The 16,839-nt window shown below is 43.9% G+C and overlaps 1 protein-coding gene and 1 non-coding gene across 15 annotated transcripts in view; one reads left to right on the top strand and one right to left on the bottom strand.

Moving 5' to 3' along the window:
• Positions 1 to 96: 96 nt before the first annotated feature.
• The window catches only part of TRPM8 (transient receptor potential cation channel subfamily M member 8), a 159,330-nt gene continuing 142,587 nt past the window's right edge, over positions 97 to 16,839 (top strand). For 3 of the 14 annotated variants that reach the window (XM_060301688.1, XM_060301687.1, XM_060301686.1), the window contains exons 1-4: positions 1,861 to 3,816; positions 8,100 to 8,205; positions 10,938 to 11,091; positions 14,756 to 14,944. In XM_060301688.1, the coding sequence (XP_060157671.1) occupies positions 3,761 to 3,816; positions 8,100 to 8,205; positions 10,938 to 11,091; positions 14,756 to 14,944 (505 nt within the window). In that variant the 5' untranslated portion in view covers positions 1,861 to 3,760. Of the gene's footprint in view, positions 389 to 479; positions 1,102 to 1,857; positions 3,817 to 8,099; positions 8,206 to 10,937; positions 11,092 to 14,755; positions 14,945 to 16,839 lie in introns of those variants that run through there. The other 11 variants (XM_060301692.1, XM_060301690.1, XM_060301685.1 and 8 more) reach the window with 10 other exon arrangements.
• Positions 13,562 to 13,634, bottom strand: TRNAR-UCU (transfer RNA arginine (anticodon UCU)). Its single transcript has one exon. It is a non-coding gene; the product is annotated as a tRNA-Arg (tRNA).

Here is a 16,839-nt window from a genome sequence, read left to right as displayed (position 1 = left end):
CAGGTTGTCGCAGCTTTCTCCCAGCCAATCCTTTTCCGAGCTTCCGACCCCGCCCTGCCCGGGGCGCGCGCACTGAGCGGAAAGGGGAGGCGGGGAGCCGCCGCCTAACGCTGGGAGGTCGTTGGCGTGACCTTCCCTGCGCACGTCCAGTGCTTGTTAATCAACAGGACCACACGAGTATGATTTCCCCTGTCGTGCACCGGAGATGTCCAGGTGACTTGCGCTGGGACTCGCCGCCGGTGGGGGGCAGCCCCTCACCTGAATGTCGCCCTGAGGCCTGCCCCGGGCCGGCTTTCTCGCCCAGGCCGCCTCTGGTCTCCGCGCAGTTACGAGAGCGGAGAGCCGAGAAAGACATCACGGAATAACGAATACGAAAGGAGGCAGGAAAGTGAGCATGCATTTAGAAAGGAGCAATACGATAAACGTCACTGAATCCAGGAAAATATAATACGGTATTTTTTTTTTTTTTGCGGTACGCGGGCCTCTCACTGTTGTGGCCTCTCCCGTGGCGGAGCACAGGCTCCGGACGCGCAGGCTCAGCGGCCATGGTTCACGGGCCCAGCCGCTCGGACTCTCAACCACTGCGCCACCAGGGAAGCCCATAATACGGTATTTTTATTAACCTCCTGGCACACCTTTTTCGTACCTAATTTTTATTGCATACTCGGCTCCATTGGTATTAATTTTGTAATATTTTCTCTAGAGAATGGATGATTCAGCATCATCACTGAGCCGTATTTATGTGCTTGTGCGGTTACCACAATGTGTGATAAAAAATGAGTATAACTTTGAGCATGATTAGGACCCTTAGATGGGGCTCTTCACCTCCTCTCAGCCCGCACCCCAATCCTATCATGCGATCCAGCGGAAATTAGGGGAGAAGGGGGGTGTTAGAACATCAGGGCTCATGTAGGAAATTTATTGTGATGGACACAGAGATGCTGCCTAATTCCCAGGCCACCCTCAGGCCGCAGCTGCCGGGAGGGCTTCTCCCCCTGCGCCTTCTGCTGTCGGCCTCTTCAAGGATTGCCTCGGTTGTAGAGAGCTCCTCACCCACGATCCTGCAACCCCAGGGTGGCCCAAATCCAACGACAGATCCAGGTGGGAACCTGAAGCCCTGGCCGTTTCAGCCAGTGAAGGACAATCTAATGGGCACCCAGTCTTTCCCTTCCTTTCACAGCCGCCAATCTGAAGGGCATTCCCTAATAATAAACATCCTGCGTGGTAACTCCGTCCCCCTGTCTGCTCCCTGGAGAATCCCACCTGTAACAAAGGACCTTGCTGCAAGGGGCCGCTGAATCCACACATCCCATTTGTAACTTTCCCAGTTGTCACAAGTAGGCTCAGTTTTCTGTCTCCTCCTCCCTTGGGGGCGCTCATAAATTTAGCGTGCTGTTCCCTAGACTCTGTTTCCATATACGTTAGTTTCAAACACTTAACTCATCTCATTTAGAGACTTGGGACGTCCAAATTGACCTCTCCTAGGGCTTGGTCCCCACTCCTAGGACACCATTCCCACGTTTCAGGGCATCCTTCCCTCACTTCACTGACTCTCCGAGGGTCTGCTCTACCCCAGGGGCTCATGGATAGGTTCATGGAAACGATTTCTCAAGTTCACGTCTTTAACTGAAGGTCCAGAAACATACCCACTTTTTTTTTTTTAATTTTATTTTATTTATGTTTTTATACAGCAGATTCTTATTAGTTATCTATTTTATACATATTAGCGTGTACATGTCAATCCCAATCTCCCAATTCATCCCCCCATCTCCCGGGCACTTCCCCCCCCTGTGGTGTCCATACGTTTGTTCTCTAATTCTGTGTCTCTATTTCTGCCCTGCAAACCAGTTCATCTGTACCATTTTTCTAGGTTCCACATATATGCGTTAATATACGATATTCGTTTCTCTCCTTCTGACCCACTTCACTCTGTATGACAGTCTCTAGATCCATCCATGTCTCTACAAATGACTCAATTTAATACCTTTTTATGGCTGAGTAATATTCCATTGTATATATGTACCACATCTTCCCTATCCATTCAGCTGCTGATGGGCATTTAGGTTGCTTCCATGTCCTGGCCATTGTAAATAGTGCTGCAATGAACATTGGGGTGCATGTGTCTTTTTGAATTAACATACCCACTTTGGCCACTCCCCTCTGAAACAGCTAAAGCCCGTGCATTGGCCCGCTGGTCTCCCAGTCCTTTCTGACCAGCTTTCCCCATGCCATGGTCCAAAGTAGTGGCCCAGCTCAGGAAGAAGGAGCCGAGAATGATGCTCCTAGTTTGACACCATCCCTACGGAACACCACTTCCACCCCGCACCCCACCCTAGTAACTTAAACCTGTGGCCTCTGGAACCAGACCAGCTATGCAGACTCCTCCCCCACCACCCCCATCGCCCAGTAACGGGGAAGGATCACAAATCAGCTCCTTCCCGGGCAGCGGAAGCAGCTGGGTGCCGCACCTCTGAGTCTCTCGGGGTTTTGGTTGGCGGCAAGGAAGAGGGTGACGCTCAGCTGGGCAGCAGCATCTCCGCCTCTGGCTGCACTCGCACAGCGCCCCGTGCTGGCCCCTCCAGAATTTTCACCCCTCAAAGCGCTGTTCAAATTATAGATATACATAGGAAATAATTCTCGTTTGAATGATTTTATGTCAGCTCTGGTAAAATGTGCCTCAATTTCATATAATAATTGGAGATTTATTCTGCACAGAGTTGCTGTGTGCATAATTTCGTGTTGGAAAGGTGTGGAAATGTCACCACCAGTGATATTTCTGTGGTTGGAGAAGCACAGCTTTTGGCTGGTCCCTTTGTTGACACAGAAACTGCTGTGTAACAGTGAAACGTCGTTCCGGATGAATTATCAACCACAACCATCAGGGCGATACGTTTGGCTGCCAAGAAAAGGGTTCACTTTCTTCTGTTGTTTCAGGGCTGATGGAAGTGCAGAGGGTGTAAATAGCCAACAACAAATTGACTTTCCAAAAGATGTCAGTCAAAACTCACAAAATGTGTTTATTCTTTGATTTAATGAGCCTTCTTTTTGAGATCTATCCTAAGTAGTTAAGGTTGTTGGCAAGGATTTAGCTGTAGGATCTTTAGTGAAGCACTGTTTATACATACAGTAAGTCTCCTCCATAACGAACTTCAAGTTTCGAACTTTCAAAGATGCGAAAGTACGTTCACATGTTCAATCACGTAACTTAGTTCACGTGTCTGGCGTACATTGTTACGAGCGTGCATCCTCCACACGTGGTTGTGCTTTTGTGTACTTTACTGTACAGTACTGTTGCTGTGCAACACGAGGAGCTTACTAATGAAGACCTGAAGGAATTGGAGGCCCAGAGAAAGGATAGAGACAAGAGGAAGAAAAAGTAACTGAAGAACAAAAGAGATTCACGGTGCAGGAAATGGCAAGGGGATTTTCTGTATTTGAGGAGGCACCGTGAGTTTTTGAGGCACAGGACCTGAACGCAGAACAGTACACGAAGGTTGCAGCAGCCGTTCAGAATATAATCCAGTGCTACCGTGTCATCTATGACGAGAAAAAAGCTACTACCCAGACGTCACTGGATCACTTTTTCAAGAGGGTAGATAGAATTGAATCCAGCAAGGAACCAGAACCTGTGCCATCCACGTCAGGTGTGAGTGAAAGTGCATCTGGCCCTCCGTCTCCTATTGCTGACGACCCTTCAGCTCTACCATCTCCCACCTCCTCTCCCTCCTCCAGTCAGTAACTCTTCTTGCCTGTTCATTCGATGCCAGCCCCTGGATGCCAGCTGTTGTACTACTGTACTTTTCAAGATAATGTACGGTAAGATTAAATATGTTTTCTTTATTTTTTGTGTTTGTTTTTTATGTATTATTTGTGTGAAAAGTATTATAAACCTATTATGGTACAGTACTATATAGCTGATTGTGTTAGTTGGGTACCTAGGCTAACTTCGTTGGACTTACGAACAGGGTCTCGGCGCGGAACTCGTTTGTACGTAGGGGACTTACTGTAAAGCCCAATACCAAAAGGATGGTTGAGTGATGGTGATAGATATGTATCTGTGCTCCATTTAACAATTTTGAAGAACTGTATTTATTGGCACCTACAATGTTACATTTTAGAGGTTGCAAACATATGTATTACATACCTGCATTAAAAAAATATACATTAGGGGTTTGGGATTAACATATACACACTACTATATATACAATAGATAACCAACAAGGACCTACTGTATAGCATGGGGAACTATACTCAATATTTTGTAATAACCTATAACAGAAAAGAATCTGAAATAAATAATAATAAAAAATAAATGTGAACACTGAAAGTTCAAAATGTTTTTTAAAAAGATAATTTTGTACTTCAAAAATATATATATACATTATATGTTTTAAAAATTTGAGCACGTATATATCAAAATGTTTCTTATGTTACCTCTGGATGATGGTATTACGAATTATTTTTAATACTAGTTTTCCTTAGCTGCATTTTCTAGATTGAACATTGTTCCTGCAATTGGAGCGTGCATTACTCACGTGATAAAAAAACACAGCAGAACCAATCTTACAATTTTACCTTGACTCTACAAAATTATTTATCCAAGTAAGACACATGTGGCTACAAACATTCTAAAACTGCTCTCGTACAGCTGATACAATACAGGGCTGATAGCAACACACTCAACTTGGTTCAGCTATTGAGGTGGTCTCATTCTGTGACAGCTCTGGAGTTTCTTCTGAGGCGATTTCAAGGGCCCCTACTTGGAAGCATTCTAGGGCATCCTCAGACCAAACAGGGGCACTCACTGGGTCCCTTGTTCCCAAACTCCATTTGTCTTTCTTCTCTGCTACCAGGTAGGTCTGCCTCAGCGGTGATCTGAGTTCTAACTAGTCTCACTGAGCTCTCATTCCTGAATTTATTTTGTTATCCTAGGGTCTGTAACCAATAGGTCTTTGTTTAAAGTAACTAAATCTAGGTCTTTGTATAAGATGCTTAGACCTTTCGGTTTGGAGATGAAACATTGGAAAATATGTGCTTATTCTCCAGCTGCTTGCTTTGCTCTGTGTGTGTGTTTATGCGTGTGTGTATTCATAAGTATGAAGTCTTATTTCAGTTGTCTTTTTTTGTCCTGGATTATCTTGTGTTCCACAAGAAACATATGGTTGTATAAGCTGATTATTCTCTGCTCCAATCCAATCCAGCCTTGAAGACAAGTGATTGGCGGTCCATTAGACCAGTGAACAATTTGTGAAAAGGCAATTAGTCACATCTAGACTTGGGTGCCTACAAAACCTTCATGATGTCACTCATCATCTTGCCAACTTATGAAAGAAGGTCCTTTTGCTCAGTCTATATTTTAGGGCAAACAATTATTGGGTCGTTGATCATACAGCCCCCTTCTTAACCTGCTTGGCCAGGGAACCCAAGACACCATTCATGAGCCCATACTGTGGACCACCTGTACTGACCCATCTTCTTTGTGTGTATTTGGCTAAATCGAAGTCTCAAACTCTGCAAGAAATTTTTATTCCTATATTAAAGTCTCATTATGATCTTAACTCTTGCACGTTTTGGGGGTAAATGGCAAAAAATGGCAAAAAGAATGGCCATTTTAGAGAATGTTTGCTGTGTTACAATCAATAAATTCCAAGAATGACACAAAGGCAAAAGATATAAAGAAAAAAATATTTTGAAAGAATGTTAACACATAGAAATGAAAATTTTCTTCATGAAAAAAATACCTAAGAAAAATTTAATAGCTGAACAACAAAATGGGAAAAGTAGCTCTATTATATATTACAAAGTGTTAATGATATTAAAATATAAAGAGGAACATGAAAACCCTGAAAGAGAAAAGGACAAAGTTCATAAATGGCAATCAACAAAAGATGGAGGCTGAAAGGCCCATAAACATATAAAACGTCCTGCCTCTAAAACCAAATTTAAAGCTTTGAATCACTATTTTAAACTGTCAAATTAGTAAAGATAAAGAACAATAAAAAAAAATTGGTAGAAAAAAATATTGGTGAGAATATGAAGTGAATATTTTCTCATATTTTGAGAGAACGTTAATTTGCACAATTTCTCCTAAAGTCAATTTGGTAGCATGTTATTTAGCTGCAGAATCTTTAGTGAAGCATTTTTTATAAAGTCCAATACTAGAAGGATAGTTTTTTTTTTTTTTTTGGCGATACGCGGGCCTCTCACTGTTGTGGCCCCTCCCGCTGCGGAGCACAGGCTCCGGACGCGCAGGCTCAGTGGCCATGGCCCACGGGCCCAGCCACTCCGCGGCATGAGGGATCCTCCCAGACCGGGGCACGAACCCATGTCCCCCGCATCAGGCAGGCGGACTCTCAACCACTGCGCCACCAGGGAAGCCCTAGAAGGATAGTTTTGAGTAAACGGTGACACACACACACACACACACACACACACACACACACACACACACACACACACACACACACACACACACACACACACACACACATTTATTGTCATCTAAAATGTATATGATCTTTTAGTACAAAAGTTTACAAACATGTATTATATACCTGCATTTCAAATATATACATTGTATACTTTAAAAATTTGAGTGTGTATAAATCAAAATGTTTCCAGTGTTATCTCTGGATGATGGTATTTTAAATATTTGTTTTCCTTTGCTGCATTTTCTAGAATGAACATGTATTCTGCATTTATAAGCGTGCATTACTCATGTAATAAAAATCCCAGCAGAGCTAATCATGTATTTTCACCTTGGGTCTACAAAATTAGAGACCATTTATCCAAAGAAGACACACATGGCTCCAAACCTTCTAAAACTGCTCTTATACCGTTGGACAACATTTTATCACGATGATACTTCATGTCCCAGCTTTTACCCAGAAATGATTTTCCTGGGAAAAGTAGGGCTCCAGCCCTCTTTTGTGCTGTTCCGGCCTCAGTTTCATGTGGTGGGAAATTGCTTTTTACTCTTCACCTTAGGCTTTTTGCAATACAAATACCCTCTTAGGGTCATGATTAATGTGTTTTAATGGGCATCCATTTTAAAAATCAATGAAAAGAACTTACATTAAAAATAGAAGGCGATTAGATTGAGTTGGATGACCTATTTTTAATCCACCCCATTATTTATGGATCTGAAAAATTTCAGGACAACTTTCTCTGTAGCATTCAAGGATCAGCTCTTCTCTGTTCCTGTGTATGAATAACTTTAAAACAGGAGGCACCAGGATCATTGATAATTTGCTAAATACTTAAAAAAATTACCTACCTTAGAAATGTCCCAGGATTGCCTCCCCTTTCTTCTTTCATCAACCCATCACCCCATCACAGATCCTTCTTGCTTCCCATGGTTTACTGGAATATGCTTGAAAGGCACAGAAGACACTGTTCTGTTTTTTGAAAAGTTTTAGTGCATGCAGTCCTTACTCAAAATGAACTTTTTGTTAATAGTGTTACCTCTTTTCTCAACCATCCGTATCTCTTTATATTCAACCACTGACACCATTGCTTCTAAGGTTATTTCTTGCAAGAAATAAGAATTATTTCTGTCTCATTTATCACAATTATTTAGCATCGTTATAAAGTGCACAAAATTTAGATTCTTTTTAAAGATTTTTTTTTTGATGTGGACCATTTTTTTAAAAGTCTTTTGAAGTTGTTACAATATAGCTTCTGTTTCAGTTTTGGGTTTTTTTGCTTTGTTTTGTTTTGGTTTTTTGGCCACGAGGCATGTGGGATCTTAGCTCCCTGACCAGGAATCGAATCTGCACCCCCTGCATTGGAAGGCGAAGTCTTAACCACTGGACCGCCAGGAAAGTCACACAAAATTTAGATTTTTTTTAAAAAAGGAATTCTCACTTGTTTTCTCATTTCTGTATTTTAAATGTCTTGCTTATATCCCAATTTTTTTCTCTTGCTGAATGGGATATGCATTTTAGAACTCTATGAATTTTAAGTCTGTAGTTTTGCAAGTATTTGACAGAGAAAAATAATAACTCCCATTTCAATACCTATTCCTTTCTATGGTCTATTAGTAGTATTTTTACCACATATTGAATTTATTATGAAAATGTTATGTTTTTCATTTGCAGTCATTCTTCTGAAATTAGTAACATAATTTGCTGGTGTTCAGAGGGGAAGAAACTGCAGAAACCAATGTCTCCTTTACCTGGAACATTCTGTAGTCATTTGCAATATGTAAGTTCTATTGAACCTAATTGTCCCCCAAAGAACTGTGAACTCCTTACACTCTGAAGGGTCTTGGAGTTTAAGTTAGTGTGTTTAAGAATATGAACATCCAGCTATAACCGAGACAATGCCCATTATTAGGCAGTGTTGGTGATAGTTTCCCCTCCCATGTGGCCCCAGCTTATGTTTACTGTGGGTTTTTGATTCACCAGACTGGGGCATTGTGATGGTTAATTTCATGTATCAACTTGACTAGGCCACCAGATAACCAGATATCTGGTTAAACATTACTTGTGTGTCTGTGAAGGTGTTTCCAGAAGAGATTAGTATCTGAACTGGTAGACTGAGTAAAGCCCCCAATGTGGGTGGGCCTCATCCAATCCATAGAGGGCCTGAATAGAGCAAAAAGCCATACCTTGAGTGGCAGCGAGAGGAGGATGTCTATCTAAGGTACATAGTTAGGAAAGAAAGCTGGTCGGAGATGTTTATTTCCAATTAACATCCCAAATTTCATTGTTTTGCTGAAGCCTGGAAAGAACTACCAACTTATTTTAGAAAATAACTCTTGGATCTAGCTTTATAGTTTTTTTTAAAAATAAATTTATTTGTTTTATTTATTTATTATCTTTGGCTGTGTTGGGTCTTTGTTGCTGCGTGCAGGCTTTCTCTAGTTGTGGCGAGCGGGGGCTACTCTGCGTTGCGATGTGCGGGCTTCTCATTGTAGTGGCTTCTCTTGTTGCAGAGCATGGGCTCTAGGCGCGCGGGCTTCAGTAGTTGTGGCGCACAGGCTCAGTAGTTGTGGTTCATGGGTTTAATTGCTCTGCAGCATGTGGGATCTTCCCGGACCAGGGATCGAACCCACGTCCCCTGCATTGGCAAGCGGGTTCTTAACCACTGCGCCACCAGAGAAGTCCCAGCTTTTTAAAAAGCCAAATGGAAACCAAATAAGTATTAGTGCAGGTAAGAGGGCAGAGATTTCTAAGTGGCTCTGGTACAGAGATGTTAGCTAAATTACTTTCCTTCTCCTCTTTGTGGAGGGCAACACTTTTGTGTTTTCCAGGTGTCTGCTTCGTGCTTTCTTTCTTGGCTTTTACGGGACACCTACCACGTTGTAGATGGAGCCTAATGGACCAATTTGCCCCAGAGAGGTCTGACATTATCACACTTCTTTGCCACAAGTTTGAAAAGGCTGTGAACAGGGAATATTGCCTCTCAGGCTGTGGCTTTCCTCCTTACTGTAGCGAAGCCTTTTTCTGACATTTCTGATGGCTTTGAGGATTATGGTGAGGACATTTCTAAGCCATGGTGTTGCTTCGGGTTACATTCCCTCAAGCAGCTCTTCTGTTGGAAAGAAGAGGTTCAGCTCCAGTCACATTGGCTGGAGATTATTATGTCTATGTTGATGTCTACTTGTTCTTTAACTGAATATAAGTTTCAGGAAGGGGAGAGTGTCTATTAATATCACAGAGAGGGTCATTTGATGTGAAACTGACCTTCTGGAAGTTGGGCTCATACATCCCATTGCTGAGAAAAGCAGGTCACAGGGGACCTGATTTCATCACCCATGGAAGCAATTAGACCTGCTGCAGGTCAAGAGGGGAGTCGTTTCATCAGAGCACCTGAGAAAGCCCTCATTGCTACTTACCTACACTGACCTTATCTACAATTCCATCTGTCGGGAAACGTGCGTGAGAACAGTTGGGGACATAGTTGCCTCACAGCTGCAGGGAAAACCTTTCCTTCTTCCTGGTTATTGGAGGGGACAATGGACAGTGATGCCACTGAAATAATAATAGTGACAATAGTGGTGACTTCTTTTGGTTAAATATTTTCCCTTTTAATGTGAGATGGATCACAGAGCGCTGTATAAAACATCCATGTACAGCTGAGAGAATACTCATAAGCAAACACCCCTGCCTATAGCCATGGTGGTAATAAAATTAAAATTTAAATGAATTCAAATAAAATTAAATTAAAATTTCAGTTAGTCACACTAGCCACATTTCAAGTGCTCAACAGTCAAATGTGGACAGTGGGTACCGTACTAGACAGAGCAGATATGGGACAATCCGTTGCCATAGAACGTTCTAGGAGACAATGCTGTTCTAGATAGTTGATCACAGCACATAACAGAGGCATCTGTATTTTAAACCAAGACTCATAACTTGACTTGGAAGGGTATCTATTAGTGATCTTATATTATAACTAATAATTCAGCCTCATTTATTGTCATTTGTCTGAAGGTAGAAGCAGGCACTGTTGCTCCAGAGAGGACATGTTTTACATATGTCATAACGATGCTCGAGGTGGGCAGTTCGGACTCAGTAAGACTTTGCTTTCTAAATGCCTCAGTGTTAACTTTACTCTCCCCATGAGACTGTGAGTGCCTACGGACAAGGACCACATTTTTGTGCTCCAGAATGTGCTCCATGGTACTAATCCCAAGGCTCGGCATGAGATAGAAGCTTGCTACCCTAATGATTTATTTTCGGATGATGGACTTCAGAAAGCAAGTCATCTCGTTGGAACCAGAGACAACCTCTCACAATAGAGCTTCAAACAATACTTTAGTTAATGACTGTGTTAATGACAGCTCTGTTAATGTGCTGGCCCAAGTCACCATACAGACATGGTATAGTGCTTTGCTTTAGTGATCAAAAACCCCCAATCCTTGACATGGTCTATGAGACACTATGTGATTTCGATCTGCCTCATCTCACACCACTCTCTTCTCTTTCTAGAATGCTCCAGTGATACTGACCTTCTTCCGGGTCCTTGAATGCCTAGCTTCTCTCTCTGATCCTAGTGGACAAGCTCAGCATCCTGCCCCTTTAGAACAAAATGTCATTCTGATGGGGCTGTCAATCATATGGCCGCACTTTCCTTGCTGCAGAGGTGAGGGTATGACTTACGATGGACCAAGGAGAGTCCTTTCGGGGATTTTATCCAAAGGTAGTGGGAGAGAGAAGTCCTCTTTCTTCTGGATTTGCCAGTTCCAAAGACAAAAGCTGTCTGCAGCTCACTTGCCCCCGGGCTTCTCTCCTTATGACATCTTGGAAGCCATACGCAGTAGGGGAGAATGAGGGCATCGCTCAGAGAGAAGCAAAGCTGAGTGGGGGGAGTGTGGTGGAGGAGCAGAAGGGTTTCTTAAGTCAAGCACAAAAAATATTAACTGTAAAAAGAAGTAGGGGCTTCCCTGGTGGTGCAGTGGTTAAGAATCTGCCTGCCAATGCAGGGGACACGGGTTCGATCCCTGGTCCGGGAAGATCCCACATGTCGCGGAGCAACTAAGCCTGTGTGCCACAACTACTGAGACCGCGTGTCACAACTACTGAAGCCCACGTGCCTACAGCCCATGCTCCGCAATAAGAGAAGCCACCACAGTGAGAAGCCCGCACACCACAAGGAAGAGTAGCCCCCGCTCACCACAACTAGAGAAAGCCCGCGCACAGCAACGAAGACCCAGTGCAGCCAAAAATAAATAAATAGATAAATTTATATAAAAAGAAAAGAAATGGATACATTTGACTACATTAAAAATTGAAAACTGTTCATTAAAAGACAACATGAAGTAAAGAAATAGAGTAAAGAAAGACATTTGTAACTAAAACAAAAGAATATAGTCTTTTGAATACATAATAATATAGATTAATAACACATATATATTCCAGGTCAATATGAATCCATCCATAAAACTAAGACAGACAACACAATAGAAAAATGGAGCGAAGATTGGAACACACCCCTCTCAGCAGTGGAACTCTGGCCAGTAAACATTAATAGTCAGGGAAATACAAATTAAAACCACAACAAGATACCATTTTGTACCATCTGATTGGTAAAAATTTTAAAGTCTGGTAATAATACCAAGTGTTGGTAAGGCTATGAAGCAACTGGAATTTACTGACAAGAATGTAAATTAGTTCAACCACTGTGGGAAACACTTGGGCATTATCTACACACTTTTAACCAACCACTTTCCTCCTACCTAAGGAGTCTATACCCCAGAGAAGTTCACATGCCCTAGAGAAGCCTAGGAACAGGTGCACCTAGGAACACAGATGAGCATGTCAGTAACAGCTCGAAAATAGAATCACACTGCAGTAGTCTGCAAAGGCTGCTGTAACACTGGAACACAGACTGGGTGGCCTAAACCACAGAAGTTTATTTCCTCCCAGGTCTGGAGCCTGGAAGTATGAGAACAAGGTGTCGGCAGAGTGTTTCTTCTGAGGGCTCTCACCTTGGCTTGTAGAAGGTGTCTCTCCCCTCTGTCTCCATAAGGTCTTCCCTGTGTGTCTGTGTCCTAATCTCCTAATCTCCTCTTATAAGGACCAAGTCATACGGGGTTAGGTCCCACCCCCATGACCTCATTTTCACATAGTTACCTTCTCAAAGTCCTTATCTCCAAATATCAGAGGTGCTGGGGGTTAGGAATTCAACCAATGAGTTTTGCGGTGAGACACAATTCATCTCATAACACAAACCTAATAATGTCAGTCAACAGGAGAATGGATAGATTGTGGCCTGTTCCTACAGTGGAATCGATTGCAGTGCAAACAGCTAAACTATATGTAACGGAAACCATGGCTGAATCTTAACAAAAGCACCGTTGAGTCTCGGAAGCTGAGTTGGGCCCCTAGATGTACCACGTAGTCTTCTCCTCAAGGAAGGGCCTGGGGTCTCAGCTGCTGGAGTTGCTTCTAGCAGGTGCCTTCAGCCCTCAGCTCCTCCAGGAACTGCTTCAGTTACGGAGGCTGCCTCAGCCGAGGTCGCACCCAACCAGGACGGCCCACACCCAGGACGATCACTGCAGCCATCTTGGCCCAGCTCCAGGCAACTCTGAAGGACCCCGCATGTCAGCCAAGGCTGTCATTGGACCTGCATTGCAGCTCAGTCCTCTGCCCACTCTTGCTTCTGTCCCCCACCTTTCCTTGCACAGGTGTTAGTCCCAGGGCAGTCTTTAATAAGTATCTGGTGCTCTAACTTCCATCTCAGCATCTGTTTCCTGAGGAACCCCACTTGGGACAGCTGGTTCCAGGAGTGGTCCTAGAAAGGAGGTTGTATTAGTTTCCTGGGGCTGCCGTAACAAATTACCATGGACTGGGTGGATTAAAACAACAGATATGCATTCTCTCGCAGCTCTGGGAGCCAGAAGTCTAAAACCAAGGTGTTGGCAGGGTTGGCTCCTTCTGTAGGCTCCCAGGGAGCATCTGGTGGCTTCTGGTGGTCCTTGATGTCCATGGCTTGTAGATGCCTCACTCTAATCTTTGACTCCATCTTCACATCAACTTCTCCTCTGTGCCTTCTCTCCTTCTCTCTCCCTTTTTAATTTTTTGGCCACACCGCGCACCTCGTGGGATCTTAGTTCCCCCACCAGGGATCGAACCCGGACCCCCTGCAGTAGAAGTGCAGAGTCCTAACCACTGGACCACTAGGGAATTCCCCTCTTTTTTTTATAAATACACTTGTCATTGGATTTAGGGTCCACCCTAATCTAGGAGGATCTCGTCTTGAGATTTTTAACTTAACTACATTTTCAAACACCATTTTTCCAAATACAGGTACAGTCCGAGGTTCCAGGACACATACAGTTTTGTGGGGCCACAGTTCAACCTGCTACACAGGTGATAAGGTGGGGTTTTGAACCCTGTCCTGATGGAATCCAGGCACAAAGTGGAGCTCTAATTGCTGCCACTTTCTCTGGCAGAGTGTTGGAAGGGAATGCATTAACTGGTGCAGCGTTTCAGGTAGTTGGGAAATACGGGTGAAGTAGCAGCTGTAGGAACAATGGGATCGGGCGGCTGTACTCAGCTGGACACAGACAACAAAGAGCTGAGAGCATAGAAAGAGGCTCATCTCCTGCAGGAAGGCCGAGGCCCAGGTCCAGGACTGAATGCTCAGCGTGGCCGAGCTCCAGAGAAGGCAAAATCGCCGAGCAAGACAGATCTGCTGTGCCAGGTCAGGGTCCTGGTTGGAAAAGAACAGGACCCCAACACACAGGATGGGGACAGCCAGTCTGGTGTCTCCAGCAACCTGGAACTCCCAGACCCTTCAGAAATAGCCCACTTCTCCTTACAAGAGTTTGCACACCCCCTTTTTACTCAGAGCCTATGCAGAGGTGTCATCCTCTCCAGGCAACACATGCTCTCCTAGCGTCTGCTTCCCTCCACTCCCTCCACCCGTTGCCTATAACTAGAGCTAAGTCAAAACAGAACCCAGTGGGGTTGCCCTGGTGCTGCTAGAGAGCTGCAACACCAAGGCAGCACGTTCCAGAAGGACCTAGGAAACCTGCAGATGTGGTGAGGATGAAATAACCAGGGTATAACTGTTTATGTGGAGAACAAGAAAAGGATGCCTCTTAATATCATTATAATTCAGTATTAATAAAAGCCGTCCAGTGTATTAGGTGTAAAAAAGAAAAGAGTTTGAACATCAGGAAAGAAAAGACAGATGATTTGCAGATGATATGATTGTCTATCGGGAAAATTTAAGAGAGTAAATCCATTGGGAAACGTGCAATCAATACTAAAAAAAAAATTTTTTTTTTTTTTTTTTGCAGTACGCGGGCCTATCACTGTTGTGGCCTCTCCCGCTGCGGAGCACAGGCTCCGGACGCGCAGGCTCAGCAGCCATGGCCCACCGGCCCAGCCGCTCCGTGGCACATGGGATCCTCCCGGACCGGGGCACGAACCCGTGTCCCCTGCATCGGCAGGCGGACTCTCAACCACTGCGCCACCAGGGAAGCCCAGTGAGTTATTTTTTTTTTACCAACTATGTAAATTTGAAATGAAATCACAATTTAGAATGTTTGTAAGGGGAATCTAATGTGTGAATCATTCAGAAGAAAAGAATTCAAATCTTGAGATTTGAAACTGATGAGGCATTTCTGAGCTTGTCAACAAGGAACAGGTTCCCCTAGGTATGCCCAAGGTTGGCTGCTTTGCCTGTTTTTTGTGAGGTTCATGAATTAATCAGCACAAACCTGACTGCCCTGAGAACACAAGAATGCCCTGAGAATGCCAGGATGCAGAAAGTATCATCTGCACCCCCTTGGAAGTCACAAGACAGGGGGGAACCTGACAAATGAAGTGGCAGTTATGGCCTTGTGATGTAAGATGCGGAGGAACAAAGGGCAGGAAGTGGATGGTGCCCCCTGAGAAAGGTTCTTGAAATAGGAAGTGCTTGACTTGGACCTTCAAGGCTGAGCGTAGAAGGTGGGAGAGAAAACATCCGGGTGCCAGAGCAAGGCAACAGGCAAGGCATGGAGGAGAGAAGGCACATGAGGCGGTGGGGCACTGATGGTCGCTCAGCCTGCTGGGAGCATGAGATCGAAGGCAGGTGTGAAAGAGGAGAGATGCACTGGCCAGCTCCCTGGTATGCAAATAACAGCCAGGAGGCTGAAGGCAACTAGTCTGAACTAGTCTGAGGCAACTGAGCTCATCCTGAAGTTAAAGCACTCTTCCCTAACGTCGCCAATGCTACTGCTTCTATCTTGGAGCCATCTTCACCATTTTTTCCTAATTCTTCTTCCCTGACACTCAGGAAGTTTCTGTTCTGTATAGAGCAGGCACCTTTGTTATCATTAGAGAGCCAAGATCTGGAAACAGCACAAAAGTAAAAAGGAAAGAGAATAAAATATCATCAGCTGGACTTGAATTTTGAATTCGTGTTGCCTAGGGGGTTGACCAGATGTCATGAAGAAATCAAGAAAAGCTCTGATCTTTTAATTGTGTGTGTGGCCACAACACCCAATGAGTCACCTAATCAGGAACATATCCACGCTAGGACAATTCCTAAGAGGCCCATTGTGTCGGACCACCAAGGATATTCTTCTTAAGTATAGCATCATCTCTGTAATCAGAGAAGCTAATGGGAAAAAAAGTTGTAAAAATTCTCACCATAACTCTAGGAGTGGGGGGCAGAGGAAGTAACTTCATTGCAAGGACCAGGGGAGTTTTGATCCCAACAGCGTATTCCTCCTTTCCATGTCAGTCATAGGAAAAGAAACCCTTGAAGTGGAATCTATAATCTGTCCTTTTAAAGAACACATTAAAGCAGCCAGTCCTAAGTGGTTTCAAACACACAGCATCACAGGACTCGCTAAATAATTGATTTAAATTAATGGCCAATGAAAGAAACATATCCGCACTGATCTATAATTACTGGAAGCAACCTCATATATTTTTCATAAAAGTGTCTTTTCATTGCAGTTTTTTTTTTCTCTAAAATTCCATGTATTTAGAGTTTAAATTGCTTTCAATAACTGCTTTCAACTGCTTTCAGTGGTGGAGCTTCTCTGTCAATACGGACATCAGAGAAGCCTGTGATTTGGGTGTTCCATTCTCACCTTCTGATTCTGCCTGACTGTCTGACCTGGAATGGCGACAGCAAAGAGGGAGCTTGGGATGGCTGGGAACACCTGCGGGCACACTTCAGCTGCTGGGTGTTCTGAGTATGGCTCCCCCAGAGCCTCAGGGGGAAGGTCATGGCTTCAGAAGTTTGTAGGAGCAGAAGCCAGGTCCACGGTTGGCATGAGAGCAAGTTTACAGCCCAGCCAACTGAGGGTTCCATTGGATCCGGTGTAGACATATGATTCCACAATGAAATGAACCTTTTAGGCAGTGATTGAAGTTTCAGCTAGGG

The sequence above is a fragment of the Globicephala melas genome, chromosome 7 (genome assembly GCF_963455315.2).
Source record: "Globicephala melas chromosome 7, mGloMel1.2, whole genome shotgun sequence".
NCBI classification, from domain to species: domain Eukaryota; kingdom Metazoa; phylum Chordata; class Mammalia; order Artiodactyla; family Delphinidae; genus Globicephala; species Globicephala melas.
The sequence above is the reverse complement of the archived record's forward strand: the minus strand, read 5'-3'. Positions and strand labels throughout refer to the sequence as shown.